The sequence below is a fragment of the Botryllus schlosseri genome, chromosome 1 (genome assembly GCF_051294905.1).
Source record: "Botryllus schlosseri isolate E-star chromosome 1, Bs_hap1, whole genome shotgun sequence".
Classification (NCBI taxonomy): Eukaryota; Metazoa; Chordata; class Ascidiacea; order Stolidobranchia; family Styelidae; genus Botryllus; species Botryllus schlosseri.
This window is the reverse complement of record NC_137236.1, coordinates 30,564,783-30,589,190: the sequence shown is the minus strand read 5'-3', so window position 1 is coordinate 30,589,190 and position 24,408 is coordinate 30,564,783. Positions and strand designations below refer to the sequence as shown.

Here is a 24,408-nt window from a genome sequence, read left to right as displayed (position 1 = left end):
AAAACAGATAATGTTTCTCTTAAATATTTTGTGGTATGTGTATTAGCTACCCATAATATAATGGAACTGCTGGCAAGGTGTTGGCACTAATTCCCTTGGTGGTATCATGAATCAATCCAGCAAAATAAACCACCATGTGATTGTGGAGGGTGGCCTATCAAATTACATTTAGTCTGCCTGGTGTAATTCATTCTATTGATCCATTCATAAATGGAAGTGTTTCGTGTTTGTAATTTGTAATCAATCTGTATTGTTCCTAATCCAGCAATATCAGATGTTTTTCTGAGTCCGATCAGATGGCATTGGAAGCTAGTTTGAAATGGTTTCAATTCCAGATTACATCAGTTTGAGTAGCCCAATTTTGAAATATTTTTTTCCAAACGTATCACTAGTCTTATTTCAGCTCAAATAATCAATACTCCTTTATTCCACCATGAAATGAGCACAAATTTGAATAAAAATTCTTTACAATGATTCATATTCCAAGATTATGGCACAATCTTTCTCATTTTTGAATAATAAATGAGGTGTTTATTCATGCAAGGCAGGGAAAGTTTGATTAATTTTCATGAATATTCATGAAGTCCTGCCTGCATGATCATTAACTATGTTGCTTGAATACTAAAATGGAAGTTATTGATGGTGGAACTGTGAGGTGATTTCTTGTTGCAGGAAATATTAAGAGATTTATGGCTATGCTTAATATCATTTCCTGCTTTTTTGCTGGCCTGTTATGTGAGCAAATGAACATACCTGGTGCTTGCATCGAAAAGTTTTGCTGTTGGGAAAGCGAGTACGGGCCTGGAATCTTCAATCTAATTCACTGCATCTTCTCAATAGTCCTATAGCAAGGTTAACTTTACAGATAAAAGGATATGGCACTGAGTAAATTTGCGTAGGCTGAGGCTGAGCTATTGCAGAGTCTGCTATCTATAAATGCAACAAGGACTAAGGCTAGATGTTTTTGTACTGTGGCCATGGTGCCTTGAAACAAACATAAGATGTAAGTTGCTGTAGATTGTGTAGCATGTCCTACATACCATTTAGCAAGAAGCTCATACCAAATGACCTTTCTTTGTGTAGTAGTGACCAAACTGCAGTCACTGACATTACCTTCTACAAATTTTAACGATTTATGATTATGCCTTAGAACTGTCATTATATACTTGGTGTTCCCATAAAAATAATATATTTATACTCTTCCAGTGAGCCTTACTGGTATGGACATCATGATCAGCAGTAGCACTCTAATCCTAGACTCAACTCCAGCCTCAATACTCTGACCCAGAATTGAATCCCTCAAGGATTTTGCCCAGCCCAACAAATAATCACATAGGTATAATCGGATTAGATGTAGTGATGCTCCATAAAATCACATTGTTATTCAGCCGAATTATTAATACAGAATAAGAATGTGTTGGGCATTTTTTTGAATATATTTTACTTAGGTTTTCCAATTTTTGACACTAGTCTCTTAGTCTCTATGCTGGTATGTCATTAATATTGACAAAAATAACATATTTTTCTGAATAATCAAAAATACTGTTGAATTCATCTGCTGTTTCAAAGTATAGAGAAGTTTTGTGTTACTGGGATGCTCTATTGCTAATTGTATTGATATTGAAACCTAACTCTTAGCAGTTGATGTTATTATGACCGTACTCGAACAGCCTGTAATAATTAGGAATTGTCCTTACTGCTATGTTATGAAGTTTCCGTTTCATTTTCAGAATTGATTCTGCTGAAGGTTATAGGCCTATCCAGTTCAATCAACAGCATAAAGTATTCAAATGAATATATTCAAGGATGAATCACTAGACTGTTATTAAAAATCTGGTTTTAATTTCTAAAAAACGGACAATAATTTCATTATCAGATGTTCCATATGTAATTTGTATATGTAAATGCTACTTCTAATTCCACTTCCAGGAAACATATTTGACAGTTGAGGATTTATTTTCCTTGATGGTAATACATAGAGTTGATATTTTTTTTACTTTATTTCAGTTTGATATAAATCATTTTAGCTTCTCTATTAGAAGTCAAATTCCATACTAGAGTAGGTAGTAATATGAATATATTTTTGCTGAAACTTTTAAAAGTTTCATCCATTAAACTTAGGGACTGCTAATTAAGGCAGTATAAGTTTTTTTTTCTCTCTTTACGACTAGCCATGCTGTTTCACACAAAAATTAGCTAGACCAAATGTAAACATCTCAGTTTTAAGTCAACAAGAGCAGCCCTATGCAACATGCCGGCGACATCTGCCATCTTGTTCAAGTATATATTTCCCTTCTTTATCATTGGTTATCACACTGTAATATGCGTCACAGCAATTTGAAATTACGTGAGCAACCGTCAGAAGATTGTCTAAATATATCTTTGCTTACACTAGGCAAAAATATAATTATCGCATATTAGTTGAAGAACCATAGGCTGTTACCTTGTACTGATGATTGGCTTCGAATTATGTACTAATCATTACAGTTCACATGTAACTGACCGTAACACTAATTACATAGCTTGTTATATATATGTTCATAACACTGCAGTAGCCACTGTAAACTTATTATCTTTTAAGGTTGTCAAATCTTCATGTAATCTTACGAGACAGTACCAAATTTTACTTACTATCTAGGTCAAAATGCTCATGAATGAAGGATTAAGGGCTTTAGTTTGTATTCGTAATCTTAGTATGGTGATTTTTGTGCCATATTGAGCCTTGGTACCGATTACAGAATAAACTAGCAGCAATCGAAAGCGCTGTGGCAAGTAATTTGCAACGTGATGCACAAGATGTGACACATCGAAAATGCCGACTTGGATTTGAGTGAGTCAAGTCACTTGACAGATAAATCATTTCCTTGAACTGCAAGGTATTCATTTGAGCCCTAATGCGAAATGTTCCTTTCATAAAGTGAAGTTTCAAAACCGGTAGGCTACTGTCAAATATCTCTCAGTTGCTATTCCTGTTGCACCCAAATCACTGTCAAACTCCCATGTCAATCCATTCCAACTCAGTGGTATATGATTTGAAACATGTCTATTTCACAACATTCATTTCTCGATTATGCTTTGGTGGGACTGGGACTGTTGAATACATTGTCTTGTGCATAATTTTTTAATCTGAAATTATTCTATTAAATTGGATCGGTGCGCATACTGTAAATCTATTTAAACTGTGGTCCCAGACCCGAGATTCTTTGGATTCCATGATATCATTCAAAATCGACAAGATTTATGTACCAATATTCAATTGATATCACTTGAGCAACCTTTAGGAACACTGAACTATAGCCATGTCAAGATTAGGATGCTTAAGGAACATTTCAATTTTCCGTTTTTAAGGTGTTGTTTAAAGTGGAATTTGGGAATTTGAGGGTCCTTGATTTGTAAATTAGGTTAGAGGCCAATACGCTTGCAAGTGGCCTCAGTCATCAGTACACAACTCGTCGCAGTGGAATCAAAGTATCTTATGTCCATTTGACACATTTTGGGAAAATTAACTTTGAGTGAAGTTTTCATCTTCTTTCAGCCATATATTGGCCCCGATTAACTTTGATACACTGAGACAGACATAACCATGGCTAAGATATGCCCGAAAGAAATACAAAAATCTTCGAGAAGTCGATTTTTTTCAAGTTTAAAAAAGGGAGCTTCAAAATTTTAAAACTGGACAGAGGCCAATATGCTTGCAAGTGGCCTCAGTCATCAGTACACAGCTGTTCTTGTTAGCAGCAACTTACTGCATTATTTGTGATACCAGGTAACCCATTATTGATTAAAGGCGATAGAAGCTGTTGCATGAGATGATACTTGGACAAATTCAATACTGTGTGTTGCAGTTTACCTACAAACTAATATGCGAGTCTTAGTGAGTCATGCTTGAATGGTTAATTATGACTATACTTTGAAATAAAGTACTTGTGTGTGGTATCGAAACGGCTGGACTGATTGGTATATTAGCTGTTCCAACCTTGTGCTATGCTGAAATGTCTAATCATAATTGAATGGACTGGCATGCTCATCAGTTGTTATTAGAGTTTGAATCAACCAGTGAACCTGGTTTTACATAATGTTCAAAAGTTCAGATTTTAAATGGTAGGCTATCACTGAGCACTCGCATAAATTCTTGTCATATCCTGAGATCTGAAGTTAACTTGGCCACAGACTCAGAGGCATGTTTCAGGATGTTTACTGATTTCATTGGGATCAATACTTTCCTGTTGAACACAAAGAGTGTTTGTTGAGTGAGACACATTCTGAAGTATTGAATTCAACCAGCCCGCCATTCGTGATTTCCTGACAAGCATCACCTAACATCATTTTCGAAGTGCAGGTATAATCATAAACTCTGCCCTAGTTTGGATTCACAGTGATCTCGCTGCACCATACAAAGACTTGCTTAAATAATACATATAAACTAATGAATTTTGCATCTCCATATTAATTTACATTGAAATGTTGAAGCGTCATGGGGTGTCTGCTTCATTTGCTATTCATTGCCACTAATTCGCTAATGCAATATTAAAATCAGAGTTGCTAAAAATGGTGGTGTCAGTTGTCTTGTATTCTGCAATCTTGAGCAAATTTATGTAGGGTTATTTGAGTTTTACACCATGCAGGCAAGGATGTTTTAAGATATTCATTGTCAGAGTTGAACTCGTTAGAATGCGAGAATTAGCACCAAATGTCATTTTTGAACATCCCTATCCCTAATATACACTTAATCAACGACTCAGTCTTCAAGCTTTGTTGTGCCTATAATATATATATTATCTTCTCAATTCCATTACTGTTCCCTGTTTCATCAAAACGGTGACCAAGCATATTACTACGCTAGGGGCCTAGGTTAGGCCTGCCATATTTTAGGTGTTTGAATTTACTGTATGTCATGCATTTGAGTGTAAATGCTAGGCAAGCTAATTTGCTTTTTTTTGCAGCAGTTCACCTGTGACTCAAGCCTTGCTACTTATTGGATCACGAGAGTTCATATATGATTACCAAATTGGTATTGAGAATTTCTCTTAGGCTGTTGTTTACTTACCTGATCCATAATGAAAAGGTTTTAGGTAGCAGCAAGAAACAAATACCTGTCGTCTCATGGAATTTGTCAATACGGTAGTTTTGGATTTAGTATCTTCTTGGAATGCATGTCTTTATGCTGGAAAATCCCGTACAGATGAAATGTGAGGATTATTATTGCAAGTTGGTCTTGTGTTTACCAAAATTTGGTTAAGCTAAAACCAACTTCAAACCTGAGGCTAAATTAGGATTGTGTTTTCCAATTGAGCTAATTCTATTGAGGAAGCTTTTATTTTAATAGCTTTTCAGAAACCAACATTAACCTTAATATTGGCCCTAGTCTATCTTTAGTTGAGAGTATGTTTAATTGTTTATATTGCGAAATAAAAATGAACATTTGTCCCATTAGCTGAGTACCTTTAAATCTTTAATACCCTTATATTGCATCCATAATCATCATTCTCAATCTTACAGTGCTGCTAGCAAGGCATATGTATGATGAAGTATACACATATTAGCATGTCTTTGTACGTTAGTTGATATATTTTAACAGTGCCCCTTTGTTATGTTATTCACGCCTGAATACAGTTGACTGCAAGGTTATGACTAAGTTGAGTCTCCTACTCATATGTATTAAGAAATTAGTTTTGTTAGCATTTCTGCATCTAAAATTCAAAATGAAAGTATTTTAGCAACTCTGCGTATTTGGTAGCCCGTGACCAGCGCATTTTAAGAGATTTCTTAGTCTGTTATCATAACATTAAATTGGTGTCTACATGGAAATGTGCTGACCTCGTTTTTGCAATTTGATGTGCAGGTGAATAACAGTAGAACTAAAGTATGTGATAAGGATCCCTTGGGCAGGAAGCATTAGTCTAACTAATTGACTTGACTGCTTAAATTGTGGCGCTATGAAGTCATGGGAAATCCCAAAATTCCCAATTGCTATGTCTTATGAAAATAGATCATTCATCCATCCATCATTCATCCTTGATAAGGTCTTATCAAAACCACAATCTTTTGATTTTTTCAGGATAACCCTTATCTGCATATCTGAGATTAAAAGGGCTGATTCAAATTAGCTCATTATGTTATTAAGGACATTTGATACCTATCTTGGATAGAATCTTTGATGCCCTAAATATAACTAATTTCTACTGTTTTTCAGGGCTCGCTTCGATCAAAGCCTAGTATACAGTTCCAAGGACACCAAGGGGTGAGTTTTTGCATAAGGGATTAAGTATATGCACAGTCTCGAGCAACATGTTCGATTATAAATTACTTTCCAAGCATCTGGGAAAACCTGACATCTGCAGTGTAACCTACACTTTTTAAGGGTTATTTATTACATGGAAGCAGGTATTCCTATCTGTAGCACTGCACCTACTGATATTCTGTACGTCCAAACTGCTACTGTATGCTAGATTTGAACAAGATCTGATTTTGTATCATTTTCTTCACAGTACTTAGGTAAAATGAAGCATTCAGATTAATGTAGGTCAAGTCCCCCTGGATTGAGGTTGTGTAATCCTTGTTCCTTGAGTCACCCCTTCCTGAACCAATCATAACTGGAATGGAGACCATGAAAGCCTTGGTGCAGATATGATTACTCATCAAATATTTGTGCTGTATAGTAAGCCTTAGGAAGAGAGATACCATTTCGCCCTTATGCTACAGACACATCCATCCATAAAAAAATCTGGCTGTGTTATAATGATGTAGTATATGCACTGAGTAAAATTGCTGTATTGGCATTTTGTAAAGTCTACCTTTTTGAAGGCTTGCTGCACTATAGTTTATGACAAGGGAGTATGTCAAATGAGGTCACTGAACAAGCCAATATAAAAAATCTAGTACAGATAACTTTATTGGAGAAGTGTTTACCTCTGATAAAGTGTATTTTTAAGAGTAGTGCTTTAAAGGCTTGATATTGTTAGAAATAATGACTTTCCTTTAAGTTGCCTGATGTTCTTTTTGTGAATTAACTTCAAATCCTGGCGAAATTGTGTTCTGAGCTATATCAATTTTAGTTGATAACCCATGTAATGAATATTAACTCCCTTACATGTGATAAGAGATATATCTTCATGTGGTTTATTGATTAGATTATCAAATTCAGCTTACTCAGAAAATCAATTGATGAAGTGATATACCTTACCTCTATACTTCTATATGTATTTTAATTTGAATCAACTTATTGCCAAGCTCCTGAAGTGAATTTTAGACAGCTGAGTTGCTGAGCTGTTAGATTTCACTGCTATTCATCAAAATTTACCATCTTCAGATATTTTCAGTCGATGCTGTATAATATGTTGTGACGTGAATCACCAGTCTCCCATATGTTTATGATATGCTTTGAAACGTTTCAATACTATTCTGGGCTTAGATTGTACAGTGAGATAGGTTGTAGCTTCAAGGTATTGTTCTTATGCTCCACAATTTAAATTGTGAGTGGAAACTGTTCTTGGTTTCACAGAACAGTGATTGTTTCGCACTATCAAAGGAAGCTTGTGTTCCAATAACGGATTATTTGTATAGTGGGGCAGGGATTGGGTGTTGTGTTGCATCATATGTAATTCGAAACTGTGGTATCCCCTGTTTGAACTGAACCATTGTCTCTCAACTGCTCTTGTTGACATATCTCCAAAGTTCAAACTTTGAAGTCCAGAACACAGTCACAGTTGTTGTGTGGTACCTACAGAATCTATAGATACTGTTTGTTTAGGTTTACTTCCTTTGAAGCTGTGACAATTACACTAACCACTTTTCCATTCAGGTTGTAGCTGTTACAAATTATGTTACACATATACTCAATTTTACAAAAAGACAATAATGAATAGGCCTAGTTGCCACATTGTGAACCTCTTGATGCAAACCACAGTGACCTGTTTATGCAGAACAGGTCGAATTCTCCATCATATAGACCAGTGGTTCCCAACCTTTTTCGACCCATCGCCCCCTTTTCAAGGTCGACACCGATCATCGCCCCCCAAATTTTGTGGACCGATAATTGGGCATACAGACTGTAATCACCGGCGGGTTGACTAAAAAAAAAAAAAAAAAAAAGGTCATCTTTCTCCGCTCAGAGCTGAAAATGGCGTTTTTTCGCTCCGCATTGCTAGGTGGATGACTAAAAAAAAAAAAAAAAAGGTCAGCCGTTTTTACGCGTCATCGCCCCCTATCGCCCCCTTCGCTATTTTCGCCCCCCGTCGCCCCCTTTGTCCATTTTCGCCCCCCTGTCGCCCCCTTCGTCATTTTCGCCCCCCTAGATCGCCAAATCGCCCCCTGGGGGGCGATATCGCCCACGTTGGGAACCACTGATATAGACTTTCATGTAACACTTGAACATGCAGGTGCTAGGCGTATACTCAAACGAGAAATAACTGCTATTATCGCACGTTCTTCAAATCCCATTAAACTAATGGTCTATTAGTCCTACCAATTTTGAAATATTTTGCTCCTAATTGTTCCTTTCTAGCAAAGCAGAAATAATTCTAGGAATGAGACAATTTAGCGGATTCCATGTTTTGGGAAAAGAATAACACATTCCTGGATTCACAGGCCTACTGTTAGGAAGAATGATAACATTGACCCAATGTTTTATGATATGATTTTGTATTGTAAATTAAAGAGGACTCGTTATATCCTAATCAGGGCTAGATGAAGTCGAATACAGATGTGATTCAATTCTAAGCCCATTATTAACCCCTGTGTCCAGTAATTGAGCACCAGATAATAAATCTATCTATGAGGACACGCAAGCTCCAGAATAATAATGCGACCTTTGCAATTGGACTATATGACAGTCCTGTTTAGTGTTGACCATACCACCCTCCGTTTCCCCCTTGGTGCAACATGCTATTGGTGCTATTTTGAACCCAGACCTCTTGGTTTCATAACCTCCCTGTCTTTTCTCACAATACCCACCAAAAAGCTTGACCACTATCATAATATTCAATTGTCTTGGGCCTACTTGGCTTGGCGTCTTTGAGGGGCATTTTAGAATCGTAGATGGCAAACCAAGGAGTTAGGACTCTTTTCATTCCATGTTTTCATACCCTGCATTGTAAAGAGTAGGTTTGTTGTGCCATATTACTGAAGCTGGTTCCTAGTGATGTGTTGTTTTGTTCTCAAGTTGTAAAAATATCAAGTTGGGCCTACTTGGCTTGGCGTCTTTGAGGGGCATTTTAGAATCGTAGATGGCAAACCAAGGAGTTAGGACTCTTTTCATTCCATGTTTTCATACCCTGCATGGTAAAGAGTAGGTTTGTTGTGCCATATTACTGAAGCTGGTTCCTAGTGATGTGTTGTTTTGTTCTCAAGTTGTAAAAATATCAAGTTAGGCCTACTTGGCTTGGCGTCTTTGAGGGGGGCATTTTAGAATCGTAGATGGCAAACCAAGGAGTTAGGACTCTTTTCATTCCATGTTTTCATACCCTGCATGGTAAAGAGTAGGTTTGTTGTGCCATATTACTGAAGCTGGTTCCTAGTGATGTGTTGTTTTGTTCTCAAGTTGTAAAAATATCAAGTTAACCACAGTTATCCCCTTGCAGCCTCTGACCTGAACGGACTGGATTACACTTGGTTTCACTTTCAGAAGCCGCCTTTGCATGTGATTGGTTAGGCTTAGGTTAAGCTCGGCCATTGAGAATTTCTCAATACTGCAGGTAGATCTCTTTGAGTGGAGTGCGCTGACAGGTGAACACATACCTTCTCAGAAATCCCCTATTGTCCAATAGAATTCTGGAATTCCATCTCCTAATAGAACACCTTATGGTATGTGAGATGGTATGTCTTTGAAATTGAATTGATCATTAACACTACAAATGATCACAGATGGCTGGACTTCTAGTTTTTCGGAATAATCAACTAGGTTTTGCCTAATTGCACTACTCAAGGCGTACTCTAGAGTGGTTGTGTGTTGTGTGTGTTAAGATTGCCTCCTATACTTTGCTGCTTTGGCTTAGGTCATTTTCTTTGTGATATTGGTGATAGCAGTGCATCAGTAGGATATCATCCTTGATGTGATGTCACAATAAATCATATATGTTTTACAGTTAGCTAAAGGTATATGTTTGTAATCTTGTGACTGGCTCTTCTACTATGTATTGATATGATACGGAAACCATTGTGACGGAATAGCTTCTTCTAGGTGCAGAACTTCCAATATACACTTGAATAGTATGCATAGTAAAATGAACCCAAATATTTTCGGCTGACAGTAGTCAGTACTCAGTAGTCATGGCTAATCTTCAGTGCAGCTAGTAGAGAATTGGAAAGAACATTGTATATCGACAATCATATCACAAAATATGACTTCATGGGCATTAAATTTCGAATAAGAGAAAGCTTGATCCTGTTGTTGTTTAGATGGTACACAAGCTCCTTCTGTAGGCCTAGATTGCGGATTTTTGATAAAAGTGTAGTAGAATTTGAGTGGTAGAAATATTTTATAAAAATAGTAAAAACAACGTTGTGAAGTCAGTATTTGAGTCGATTTTGGGAAAGTTTGAAGAGGTAGCCTATCAACCCATGACGTCAGAAAATCCTAAATCACGATTTTATCAAAATTGCTAAATACGGCCTAAGGCGAACACTATACTATACGCTATATGCCAATAATAGATATAACTTTAAAAATGCTTCATTTGTAAAATCTACTATCTTGTCACTTTGAATTCAAAACAAACCTATCCTTGAAATTTAAATCCGTAATTACACCAAATTTTACATATAGTTACGCAGACACAGGCCGTAATTAGTTTATCTAGGGCTATTTTTAACAGCACAATTTTCTCAACGGATTTGAGCAGTCACTTCGTGATTGAGTATATTTTCGATGTTCCACGGAAACTCCCTTTGAATTTCATGCCTCTGCCTTTCAGTTTGGATGTCAAAACAGGCTTAATCCTTATAATCAAATCTAGAGCATAAGCAATGCCTTGGAATTTGACTTCACTCATGAAATAGGATTAAATAAGGTCTGACACACAGTTCTTGGATAAATAGTAAATTCCCTGATATTTATTCCTGAAAGTTAAGTAATAGTAACATAATCTTGAACATTGCAGGGAGTTGCTACTATAAATATCAAGAGAGCACTGCAAATCAACAAACTCCATAATTTAGCAATGAGTAATGAAAAGTCTTTGATAACATCCACAGTTTAACTTAGCCTTGTCAAAATCCGCATTAATTTCAGTTGAGAATCACAAGCTGGTGCATAACTTCAGAATATTGACATTTTATGACCATGATGGCTATTCATAACATTTATATATTGACATACTAGATCTGAGATCTAGAACATATATCTTTATTAGTGTTTAAACTATATCTTGGACATGGGTTTTTATGTCTCTTTGACCCGTGTAAGTGCATGAATGTTTGATGTGCTCTGAATAAGAGCCTTTACGGTCCATGTTTAGTTTGAGGCAGCTTAGATGATCTCTGTAAATACGTATAAATTTTTACTATTAATGGTGGGCCATCGCTGTCACAAGGTCTTTTTGGGACAAAATGGATGATGGTGACATGGATTTTTCACATTTTAATTGAGATTAGCATGAATTTAAATTTACCAACTTATAAATAAATCCCAGATTATGTCTTGTGTAACAGCTCATTGCTATCTAGCAAATTGCAATAATTATATTGACCAACGCAGCAGCGGCGAATAATCTCGAACTGAATTAAATTATATATTCTGGCAGTGCCCAAAGGGCTAGAATATTGTTGCCATGCAGAAAATTTGAACTTGAATGACTGACACACTACTTGTTGACGAGAGTCAAGGTCATCAGTAACAGTTGTTGGAGCGTGTTGTAAGAAAATTATTTGTAATTACGGTATCACTTTCTCATCACTGCATATTAGTTGTATTGACTGAGTATATGAATCACTTGTTGCATGTAAACTGCATTTCTTTGAAGAATGCTCATCTCCTAAAGAACCTGGGAACATCAAATTTCAATGTTATGTTACAATTAGTCACGCTTTTCACTTGAAGTGTTAGATATTCACTCATTCTAGTATCTTGCCCAACCAGATCCCAATTTTATATTTACCAACTAGCTGCTAGAAATACCCTGTTTGTGACGCTCTGACTCTATAATTCTTTTTCAGTTGATCCAAATACCTGTTCCTGGCGATGGTGATGTACAAAATTTCTCATTTCATGTTTCAAATCAGCCACCGGTTGACTGTCTTCAGCAGATTCGCACCAGGTAAATATCTGATAATGGCCAAGTTATGCCTAAATGCACACTTTTGTAAATTTCTCATAAAGCAAGTGGTTTAATGACAGTAGCTTTTTTCTGGTAGCCGAACAGCCTTGTGTCTGTGATAAAGTCTCGGAACTGCCTTTAATGAAAGTCAAGTATTGATTGGTATTACTAAATTGGGAATGACATTACGGTAACAGAGCTTGAGGCAGTGCTGACAAGTGTTAGCCGAAAATATTTAGGTTCATTTCAATTTTCAATATGAATATATTTATTCAATTGTATACTGAGGCTCTGTGCATCCAAGAGTCATTTAGAGTTTAGTTGGCTACATGAAGTAATATAGATCTATTCATATTGATATATATATAATATATTATATTCCAATCAGGCTTTTCATGAACTCATCTTTAGTTGTTCCTAATAGGGATTAAACACAGTGGAACAACTTAAGATTTTGTTGAGTAACAAATGACTTAATCACTACTAATGCATAGACTCATGAACAGCATATGACAACCCACATATGTAGGTAATGGTCACAAGTTGAGGTGTAGCCGGAAACCCATTCAAGACTTAATGAATTTTGATGGCATCATGTGTCTTTCATTTAATGGTCACCACAATGTCGCGAATGTAGTATTTTTACCATATTTCTAGTGGTGAGACATGGAATATTTTCAAAGCTAAGTTGGGCTTGTGACTATAAAAAGGTCAAGAACAACTGATGTAGTGTGTATGTTACAGTTGAAGTTTCTAAGGACCAACAGGGAATAGCTTAGGGTCTTACCTTATAGCAGGTTCTGGAAACTATCATTTATGGCTGTGAAGTAGGGCTGTTCAAAAATCAACTTTTTCTTCAGATTTCACCGGCTACTTGATAAAATTGTTAGGTTGGTGAAAACAACGCTGCACACCAACTTTGGCACAATTCCAACCAACAGAAACGATTTTCTTGCTGTAGAAAGTTTTGAAATAATCATTAAAATACAAAAAATAAAGTTTTGAAATTTTTCTGTCAATCCCATAGAATTGTTAGGCTGTCAGTACAGATGATGCACACCAAATTTGCCTCAATTCCAGCCACCAGAAGCGAAGTTATTGCAGTAGAAAAATTTCCAAATTCATGATTTTAGAGTTAGTCACCGTAAATACTATTTTATTCAAATCCAAATTTTTAAACTGCGATAACTTCGCTTCTGGTGGTTGAAATTGAGCCAAATTTGGTGTGCATCTCTACTGACAGCCTGAAAATCCTATGGGGTTGACAGAAAAATTTTGAAAATTAATTTTTTTGTTTTTTAATGATAAATTCAAAACTTTCTACTGCAAGAAAATCGCTTCTACTCGTTGGAATTGAGCCAAACTTGGTGTGCAGCGTTGTTTTCACCAACATCACAATTTTATCTAGTAGCCAGTCCAGTGAAATCAGCAGAAAAAGTTTTTTTGAAAGGCCATACTGTGAAGCAGATCTTATCTATTTTTCCCTCCACACAGATAACAGTTGGAAAATAAGGGAGTGTGATAATGCAGAGCTTGTCCAAAGCTGCAAACATTCAAACTTGTGGAAGTTGAAGTCTCGAGATCATGTTACAGAGATGTGCGGATTTAATGTATTGAAATCCAAACCCTGTTCCAAAATTAAGATCGTATTCGGGAATTTCTTTCCAGTCGAGTCCAAATCCGATAATAACTGACATTTATTCAAAAGCCCCGAGTCCAAATAGAAATCCCGCTTCTGTAAACCCATATCCGATCCAATTACGGCCCAAATCTTCACGTCTAAATGACTAAATTTATACTCGGCTGTGTAGGGTAGCGTTTTTCTGCTAACCTTTGCATTTTTGCCCAGCCATTCGGAGAAGGTGGAATTCCTCGGCACGGTGAAGCAGAAGATCACGATTAACGCCAATGACGATTCCTACGACGTGACGCGGCAGCGTATGAAACAGGCCAAACAGGATGAGCAAAACACCAGGTATTGCATGATTTTTCTTGGCGATTTATGCTCCTGGCAATAGGCTACCCGGGCTTGTGGGGATATTGATCGATTACCTGGGCACTTGAGACTGTTGGCTATCTTGAAACTAGACCTCTGGGGCTGTTCTTGTGATGTTTTGATGGGTACAATATTCTGCGAAGCATCAGTTAACTCGATGAGTTTTTGCGCTCCACGCGATTAACCACAATGTCACGGTTGTTGCTCTGTCTATGGTCCGAATTTCACATTTCAGAATTATCTAATCATCAGGAATAACCTTCCATGCCATCAAACTTTCCTTTGGGATCGCTGGCATTCTGATTACTCTCATTAATATTTTGCAGCATCAATGATAAGGGGGGCGCAAAATGTTTCACTATCATGAAGGGGGGCGTGTCTGAAAAAGTTTGAGATCCACTGCTCTATGGTGTACCCAACTGAATTACAGCATACTTTCACTAATGAAGGGGACATTTTCTCCAGATAGGCTGTCAAGATGAGTCATATTTCAGCTGGAATCTGTAATCATTTGCAATAACTTGAAAAGCACAGCACATATAAACTGTTTGATTTACATTCAAACTCCAAATAAGATCACACCAACATAAACCAGTGATGTTGGTACTGGTATATTTCAAGAAACACGTTTTGATGCTTATAGCAAGGAATGTAGCGCAACAGATAAGACCAAAATGCAGTAAATGAAGCAATGACATAAATATCGGCCAGAGCTTGCTCATGAGCATGTTCCTATGGAGATTGACATCTGTCGCATGTCTTTGTAACCACGCTAGGCTCAAGTTTGAATTATTAACTATTTTGTAAAGATAGTTGAAGCTGACAGGCTTGCTTCTTGAAGATTGTCGCTATTTTCAAATTGGTGCTTGTTGTGATGGTTTGTTTCTAAATATGGCTGGTGGACATGACAGTATACTATAATTGGACTGATAAGACTCTGCATTGGGTGTCTCTTGTATGAAACATGATATGCAAATATTCTTGGTATTAGCTGCCTTCACATACCACTCAAAATACCTCGTAATAACTGTAATAGCACCGAATATTTAGATTACCAGCCGTCTCATGTAACCTGTACTTGTGGCCTGAGTTATTTTTAGATTAATGCGTGGTGGCTTTTCTTGTGATATTGTCAGCTGGTGTGACATGTAGACGATCGGTAGGCGTATCGTAATCCTGATCATATATCACTTTAATGCATTATGCTTTTATGAATGTATCATCATGGTTATGGGCATCTCTGGCAATGGCCTCTTTCACTTCTAGCTTGGGTGTTCTGTGTTAGCACAGCCTCGGGCAGTCTTGAGATTTTGGTAATTCTTTCATGTTAACCACCATGACAACTTTATAGTGCACCTGTGCGTAAATCACTTAGTGGTGTTTATTTTCTATGTATTAAGGCAAGAGTCGGTTTTGTTGCTTTTTGAGATCAGACGCACAGTAAACACGATTTTTCCATCTGCTTTATGACGTCTTTGTGGGCTAAGCTATATCCTTAATCAGTACATATCCTTATAAACTTCACTTCAGACTGTTCAAGGATATTTTCAAAATACACTTTCTTGGTTTATAGAATAACAGTGCTCAAATTTGAACACGGTGGACTTGATGTCATGAAAATTGTGTGAATAATTTAAGTGCTGTAAGAAAATCGAAATTTATGGCTAGATTATCTCCAAGGAAGGGTTTAGTGACCTGAAAAACCTGTTTTTACCCTGGTAATTACAGTAGCCTACATTGTAATCAATTTGGCCTTGGTATAAACATATAAACTATATATATATATATAGTATTATATAGTATAAAAATCGATATGATAAAAGGAAATAAAAAATAGTACCAGAAGCATAAGCTCTCTCTCCACCGATTATTCAAAATTTTATGCCAGTAAAGTCATATTTTTTGATGGGATTGTTGATATACAATATTCTTTCCAATTCTCCAATAGTTGCTGAAGATTACCCTTACTATGTATCAGCCTTCATATATTATATTCAATGTACTATTCAGCCTTCATATACTATTCGATTGGAAATAACTTGAATATTGTTAAAAAGAGGCCTGTACTTCTCTACAAAAGTAGTTTGGGTTATTAGTATATATACTACATGGTGGAAAATGAATGCTAATCGATAGCTGTGCTGTTGTATCACTGGCATTTTAAATAGCACCATAATCATAGTTCGTATTGATTCCTTACTGCAGAGTTTTCACTGGAGCTGCGTTTGATTTATGATCATTTCAAGCTCCCAGCCAGTCACGCAGCCTTAGTGTATCCTGTGCTTTATTCGGTGATTATTATGGTAATTATTGATGTGTGCGCAAAATTTGAGGTTCTGTAACGGAAATGGTATGCGGCGTCGCCGGTTGCAGCATCTAGTTTGCAAAAATCAACCCCGTTCCGTTGCAACCACGAGGTCTCTTAGCGTTGTTATGACCATGAAACCAATACTAAGACCTGGCTATGTTTGAATTATGTTCCAATGCCGATGATTGGGGCTGAAAACAATGATTGAAGTCTTGTAGGAAAAATACCGAGATTATATGATCTTGGTACCCACCAAGTGGTGATTTATCCAGTAAAATATTGTTTCGATGCAATTTTCTACTGTGGAAGCTTTGAAACCTCAATTGGTCATATCCCAGTGTAGTACATTGTTAATGGAAACAGCATACCTATAAAGCCCAGATCAACTCACAATTGTCGTGAAAGACAATGAAGAAATAGTAAATTATCTTGAATGAGATGTATAAGAGGCATTATATTTTCTGTGTGTAACATAACAGATAGGTATTTGAACTTTACGCATCATTCATACTGTTATGTCATCATAATGAGTGACGTTGTGATTCCATTGCTGCATTGATCATGTTTAATTTCTTCATTTTTCTGTGATATTGTCCAATGATGCAATCCACTCTGGCCTGTGCAAGGGTGCATACATTTTTGTATTCTCCAACGAATCTGAATAAATAGTTGATATTTCGATGAAATTAATCCGATATTAGGCGCCTGTTCTACACAATGTATATGGCACAATCACAAAGTAAGAATTAATTTGATAAAATTGGTTGGTCCCAAGAAATCAGTCAGAGCAGACTGCTGAAATTTTAACACTCCACCCCCTGGTTAAATGCCATGCATAATTCATGAGGTAAAACCACAGTCCCTTGTTTGCAAGTGATTAGTTTGGATTAGCAGCATTTCTCACTGCAATGTGCAAGCCTCCTTGTGTGAACGCAATTTTGCTGAGGCTTGTTAAATGTATTGCTTCGTTGGTATCTATATGATCACTGCTGGTGTTGTTGCTGTCTTTGTTAGTGTGTGACTGAGTGCCTGATGTACATTTTGATTATTAATTAACTAGTGTGTTGTGGCAGAATGTGTTTCTGGGAGTTGTCGTAATAGCATTGACCTAAACCTACTTATTATAACAGACCTCACTAAGTAGCCTACAGTGTTGTGTTTGTGCTTGTTTTATTTTACATGGTTTACTATGCAATCTTGTCTTGAGAATGGCTACAAGTTATATGTAGGCATACTCACTTTTGAAGCACACCACACATAATACATGTTTTGTTAGCAGACTTTACGTGATAACAGTAGCAGCATGGTAAGGCCATACAGTTTGAGCAGATGTACAATACAAAAAGTATCCGATTTATAGGAACATCCGTATCCACTCCAACTAACTTTCAGTTTGATTGGAAAATGTATCTCAGTCTCCTACACAGGCTGTTACAGGATGCATAAAATATACATTGCTGCAGGACCCTGTGCTTACATAACACTATTTGTTGATGTGGAAATAATTATCAACACAAACTACATCAGATTGTATGCTATTTTTGGCAATTTATGCTACCATATGCATGACTAGCTGTTGACAATAGCACTGCAGATCATGCCGGATATTTCCCGGTGCCCATGCCTACATGCGCAATAGAGAATCCGCGACCATGTAGTTAAAGCCATCAGGTGCAATCGTTGAAGCTTGTTACATAAACAGAGAAATTGTGTAAAAGCCCTCTGTGGCTCATTCGAGTGTGATCGCTTGTGTCAAGTGGCAGTCTGATTCAGGATACTGCTTATTTTTAGAAATTGTCCAGGATGTGCATCCGCCTCTTTCTGCATGGTGCGGATGCTTGATATATTGAAGTTCCTAGAGCTTTACCTACCAACTTGAATTGCCAGTCACTGGTAACACATTGAAAGCTTGGGATATTTAGGAATGAAGCACTCAAGTAGGGATGGTACCACTTACTAGACTATGACATCTTTTATCTGCAACATCCAGGCTTCTATCTATTAGCTAAATCAAATCTCAGCTCGTTAGATCACATACTGAAAATTTGACTCCAATCAAATTGAATCACTGCTTTTCAATGTTGCTTCATTGATCGGAATTCACGGCGGGACATTAGTCAATCGAAACGTAATTCAAACCGATTTTTCGCAGGGTAAAGTACAGAACGAAAGTAATGAAATCATCATGCATCTGAAATTCCTAAACGACTTAACAGCGTCACAGTCTCATTGCTTCATTGCGAAATAGTCTTTCTGACGGCCTAAATGTATGAGTAACTGAAGCTCTAAGATATTTTACTCGCCTGATTGGAAAGGCTAGCAAACCTTGCCATTCGAAGGGATTGATTGCCTTTGGTGCTTTATTAATAAAATACATCTCTACAGGGTATTACATTATTCCTAACTGACACACAGTGTCACCCACTATATTTTTGATATAATTTTTACCAGATGGATTCTTGAATGCTTTGAGTGCTAACACAGTTGGAGTGCTTTTCTGCTAAATCACTTCAATTTGATAACTATCTCTGAACAAGATATCTCCTGACAGATGTCTGTTACTAGTTAAGTAGTTGTTGTTTTGGTATTCCTGTTTTTTCCCACTGTTTTGGTCCTGCTTTTTGTCATGTGATTGCTTATCTGTAGCTTGGCCCACTTTTGTTAATTTAAGCACTTTTAAATTGTTGTTTGTAGTTGTAAATCAAAACCTATATACCAAAATTATTGATTGTTTTGCCCATCCCCAATCATAACTCTTCTGAAGCCAGGACACAACTTATCTGACCTGTTTTCCTTGCAGGAAGTTTGTTTTTAGTGTTGCTTGCCGCTGTTACCCCCAAAACGGGCCTGTCCTTATCAGAGTTAACACTATTTCTACAGCTCTACACAGATGCTTCTCATACCCTAATTTTCATAGATAAGTATTTGAGAATACATATGATGTTACTCGTGGGCATTTGTAACCTGTTTGAATTAGAATTACCTCCCATGACATTCACAGTTTGATTCACAGCCTTCTCATTTTGCAGCACCAAAGTAATCAAGCAACCCGGTTCCAAATTAGGTGAGTACTATGGGTTTGTCTTAGTGTTATGTTTTTGCATCCTCAGATTTCACATAGTAAGGTTACCATCATGCCCCCATTAAATATACTGTCTGATCCAATATGTCATTAAACACTATCCTGGTATGTTCAAAGAAAACTTGGTTTTGTATTACGAGAACTTAACCCTTGGTGCCTATACAGTGTTGGAAATTCGAACCTCCAGCTCACGAAGGTGTTACCTGTGTCTATAGAGTGGTTTCTAGTTGGTACATAACATTAGCACTCAATCCACACTATTGTGTTTTGGTGGGCTTTCTAAATCGGTATGTATACCGGTGGGAATTTGAGCAGTCACTGAAACTCCTGGTTCGATTCCCTTACTACCTTGTAATCATGTAGCAGTTGAAGCCATCACCATAATGTGTCTTTGACACTAATGATATGCTTACTATGCAGTGACCTAAAACCTGTAGCTATAAATAGCAGAGGGTGTCTACTGGATGCATGTAATTAGTTTTTGAACAACCAATCCCATACCTTGGCGTCGAGGTCTGTGATTTGTGTTGGATAATTTAGCGGGATTGTAACTGTTAGGTAGGAAATAAGGCTATTTCGCACGAGATAGTTTGTGGGTGTGTCTAAGATTTAAAGGAGGTGTGTATTTTCTGCTGATAACCAGTTTTTCTGCCTGCTTAATCACCATGTTAAAGCTATTGAAAGAGCGCAGCCTGCTGGTTCAATTACCGGTATGCAATATAATTCAAGGAATATATCAGGGAACTAATCATTAAAGAGGCGCTATTTTATCCTGTTCCCTATATTCACATTATGATTATTGCAATTTGCCCCTGAACAAACTTGATTTCTTTTGTATGGCGCCAGCGCTATCTCTGTTTACATACTGTCCGCATAATAGGGTAATACGATGCCGCGATTTGATGAAGATTAGACAAGCAATGTTATTTGTAGACCGCCAAGGATAACACAAAGTCTATGATGACATACCCTTCGGAATAGGCTTTTTTTCACGGTCTGTGTGTCAAAGCCACAGGGAACAGCCTTGTCTGACTCACGTATGCCACTTTTGATTAATAACGATCAATAGCTAGCTACCTTCTAATATTTTGCTGAGATTCCTGTTCTGAGGTAACAAATATCCTTTATCCCAATTCATGATTCATTGTGTTCCTTGGTCCTTGACCTGTTCGCCTTGATATTGTTTGCTGTAGGATATTATATTTCAGGCGTCAGGTTCTCCTTGAGCTTTGTGTGGCGAATGGTATTTATTCAGCGATCGAAACCCTGTCTGTTGACTAGGTATTTCTGTTGTTATGTCTTGGAGATGTTGGTTTTTTGTGATATCCTTTCCGCCCTGTTGATGAGGATCCAGTAATGAATTTTAAACTTTGACCTCGGCGCCAGTTGTTTTCGCTGCTAATGTTAGCTCACAGTCATGATCTTTCTTTTTCATTAGTGGTCTTTTGTAAAATTGGTAATGTTGTGTTACCGATTTTTGCGGATTATAAAATAAGGAAGCCTGTTATCGTTATAATCGTAGTTGCAGTGAATGTAACACAGTAGGAAAACAATTTGAAATTCACCACTCCTACATCCTTTCAGGACAATTTATCTTTGCATGTAAGCGTGTTGAATCTAAATCGCTTTCACATCAGGTAGCTTACGAAATTACAAAATTAAATTTCTATGACTGCAAGGTAGCAAATCTATTATTTTTATCAAACAGTTGTTTACATACTTTCACAAATTCACAGCACTACATAAAATCATGTCTCTGGTTGAATACAGCCATGGCCAAAATATGATAAATGGGCATGAAGGTACTCTGATTCCATGGCTTGCAGTTACTCATCCTCGGTTACCATGGTGACTTGCATTTTTGTATTTTGTCTGGATGCTGGTTTCGGTCAAATCGCGAAGCATTGTTTTGATTTAATGTTGCCTTAACTTTGTGTTATCCTTTACAGGTAAAATGTACAAAAAGACACCCAAAGGACGTCTCATGGAGAAATCTCACCTGCCTTCCAAGTCAAAGCTAAGCCCAGACGGGCGAGCGTCAACCCCGCCTATGTCAAGGCTGAACCCCAGTTTGAACAGGTGTGTGAACTAGGTTTTATCGCAAATCTGACTGGTCATTTTGCCTGTGAATGTGTAGTTCTGCCTCATTTGTAGGGCTTGGACGAATTCTTCGAGTACTGAAATTATAGGCTCCTTGCCACTTGAAGTTACTTTATCAAAGAGAATTATAGTTTCGATACTAATTTTCACTGTTGAAGCCTTGAAACCCTGATTGGCCGTATCGTAGCATACGACACATATAGTACAAAGCTACGAACGTTACTGGAAATAGCACATTTCCGAAGTCATGGTCATCCCACAACATTGTCAAGAAGTGCACTGAAATTGGGATGGTCTAAAAAATACCAAAGTATGTTTAATGTGTTGGATAACAGGCATTATATTCTTTGTGGTGGCACAAAAGGTACATATTTGAACGTTGACATATTACATTATGTTGTGACGTCATAATGAGGGATACTCGATTACTCGACTCGACTCGAAGCATAACACGTGATTCAGAATCGAATCACTTAGGTACTCGATTTGGCCAAGCCCTACTCATTTGATGTTGAGTAGTGGTTTAATTTTAATATTACGCTAATTCCATGTCATTCCGATTCAAATATTCTGGTTTATTTCAATGTGAGCATATTATTGAATTGTATATTGAAGTTCTGCACCTCCAACACGAGTTCTTTCGAAAGTATTGGGGTTTATTTCAGGGTTGTAACCAAGTCGCGAGGTTTTGAGTCACAAGTCAACCGCACTTTCGTAGTTTTGACTTGAGTCAAGTCGAGTCATTTTCTATTCACCGCGGAGTCGTAGTGTTGTGACTCGAGTTCGAGTCATTGTGTTCACTGTTCAGTTTTCAGTTCAATCAGGTTCAACCCACTTTTTCAACTCTGCTCGAGTGATATAATATGGTGTGCATTCTTAATTTCGTAATTCTTAACAGTTTCTGGCCCTATTTTCCAAGCATCAGGACTGATGGTCGAAAAACAAATCACGTGGTGACTTTACTATTCTTCGAAGTTACAATGAAAGGCCTGTCTTGGCCGTCCTAGTTTCGAGTACGAGTCAAGTCAATACACAAATCGACACGAGTCGAGGCATTAAACGCATTTGAAAACATGACTCTAGTCAATTTGAGCACCAAAACATTGCAACCCTGCCATAAACATATGAAATATTTTCAATATATAAGTAACTTTGGGTATGTGTGCTGTAAGTAGTTACAGTATTATATCCCCTGCTGGCTTTACCTAACTGTGGTTATTCTGTAGGTCATCGTCGCCGCTGACGCTGTCAGGAAAGGACCGCTCGATATCGCCGGTGGCCGGGATGGGACGGAACAAGACCAAGCCCAACATCACGTTTCCCCCGAGCACGAAGGGGGGCAGCTCGCCGGGGTACTCTGGGAACTCTGCCGTGGCGGGGAAGCCCTTGGCGTGAGTATGCGAAATAGAGCGAGCCAATTTTGCTATATGAGAACGTGAATCGGTAGAAACCAGAGCTATTTAAACTTACAGTGTCATCGTAAACGGCTATCGAATTTGCCAGAAGAAATAGCAATGTCCAAGGCATGCTAAACCTATTTAAACTTACAGTACAGTTGAATGCAAAACTGCCCAAGTAGTCTAAAGCAGATGAGGTGTCAATGTCAAACATACGGCCCGTCATACGATTTCATCAGGCCCGCGAAGCAATTCTGAATACCGGTATAGGGAAATGCATCATCCAACTCATAACAGATGTTAAGATTCTCTCAAGACAGCAGATGTTGAGGGAATGTTCTTAGTTCTTGAAACTGTGCCAATTTGTATCATCGTTAGAGCCACTGTTTCAGCGGTTTCAACTGTATTCACATTATTGCCAATTCCGTTGTTTCTGAATTACGATCTAGCTATAGAACAGGACCCGTGTTATCAACGTGATAAAATTATCAAATGAAAAACAAGTAATATTTTGGAAAGATTTGACTAGTGTGGCCCGCGGCGATCTGAAGGCTTTAATCCGGCCCGCGACGCATGTTGAGTTTGACACCCCGGGTCTATAGCGTAACCGCTAGAATTTGTGACGCGAACAGACAAAATTTCTTGATGACTAACTATATTCGGCGATTACTTTGACTATAGATAACTAACCTACGGATAGATACGCAACACCTGTCGTCACGCTTGCTTGCCCGGAGGAAAATACTGCTCAGCAATCTGAACGCAACATAATCGCTAATCCTATAGCTGACGATCCGCGTGCTTGAATTCAATAACGTTGGTCTTATTTGAAAGCTAATGTCGCACTGATTACGAAAATATACAATAAAATCGAATCAGGACAATGAAACCCCCTCGAAATACACCTCAAAGTTTTAAAATCGGCATTGTCCTGAAAAATCGCAACCACGCACGGGCCATTGTTATGGTTATTGTGCTGCGTCGCTGCGATTGTTTTGAACAATGCCGATTTTCAGACTTGGAGGTGTATTTCCAGGGAGTTCCATTGCCCTGATTGGATTTTAATGTTTATTTTCGGAATCAGTGCGGCAGTAGCTTTCAAATAAGATCAATTTGATTGAATTTAAGCGCGCGGGTCGTCAGCTATGGGATCAACAATTATGTTGCGTTCAGATTGCTGAGCAGTAATTTCCTCCGGGCAAGCAAGCGTGACGACGGGTGTTGCGTATCTATCCGTAGGTTAGTTATCTATACTTTGACGGATATATCACGGG

General features: G+C 37.6%; 1 protein-coding gene across 1 annotated transcript in view; it reads left to right on the top strand.

Annotated features, from left to right (window-relative positions):
- LOC145447284 (RNA polymerase II elongation factor ELL-like) overlaps window positions 1-24,408 on the top strand; it is a 39,169-nt gene that overhangs the window by 3,102 nt on the left and 11,659 nt on the right. Inside the window, exons 2-7 of the mRNA XM_080325711.1 lie at window positions 6,194-6,241; window positions 12,151-12,251; window positions 14,101-14,226; window positions 19,585-19,619; window positions 21,587-21,716; window positions 22,964-23,128. Coding sequence (XP_080181837.1) covers window positions 6,194-6,241; window positions 12,151-12,251; window positions 14,101-14,226; window positions 19,585-19,619; window positions 21,587-21,716; window positions 22,964-23,128 — 605 coding nt within the window. The remainder of the gene's footprint in view (window positions 1-6,193; window positions 6,242-12,150; window positions 12,252-14,100; window positions 14,227-19,584; window positions 19,620-21,586; window positions 21,717-22,963; window positions 23,129-24,408) is intronic.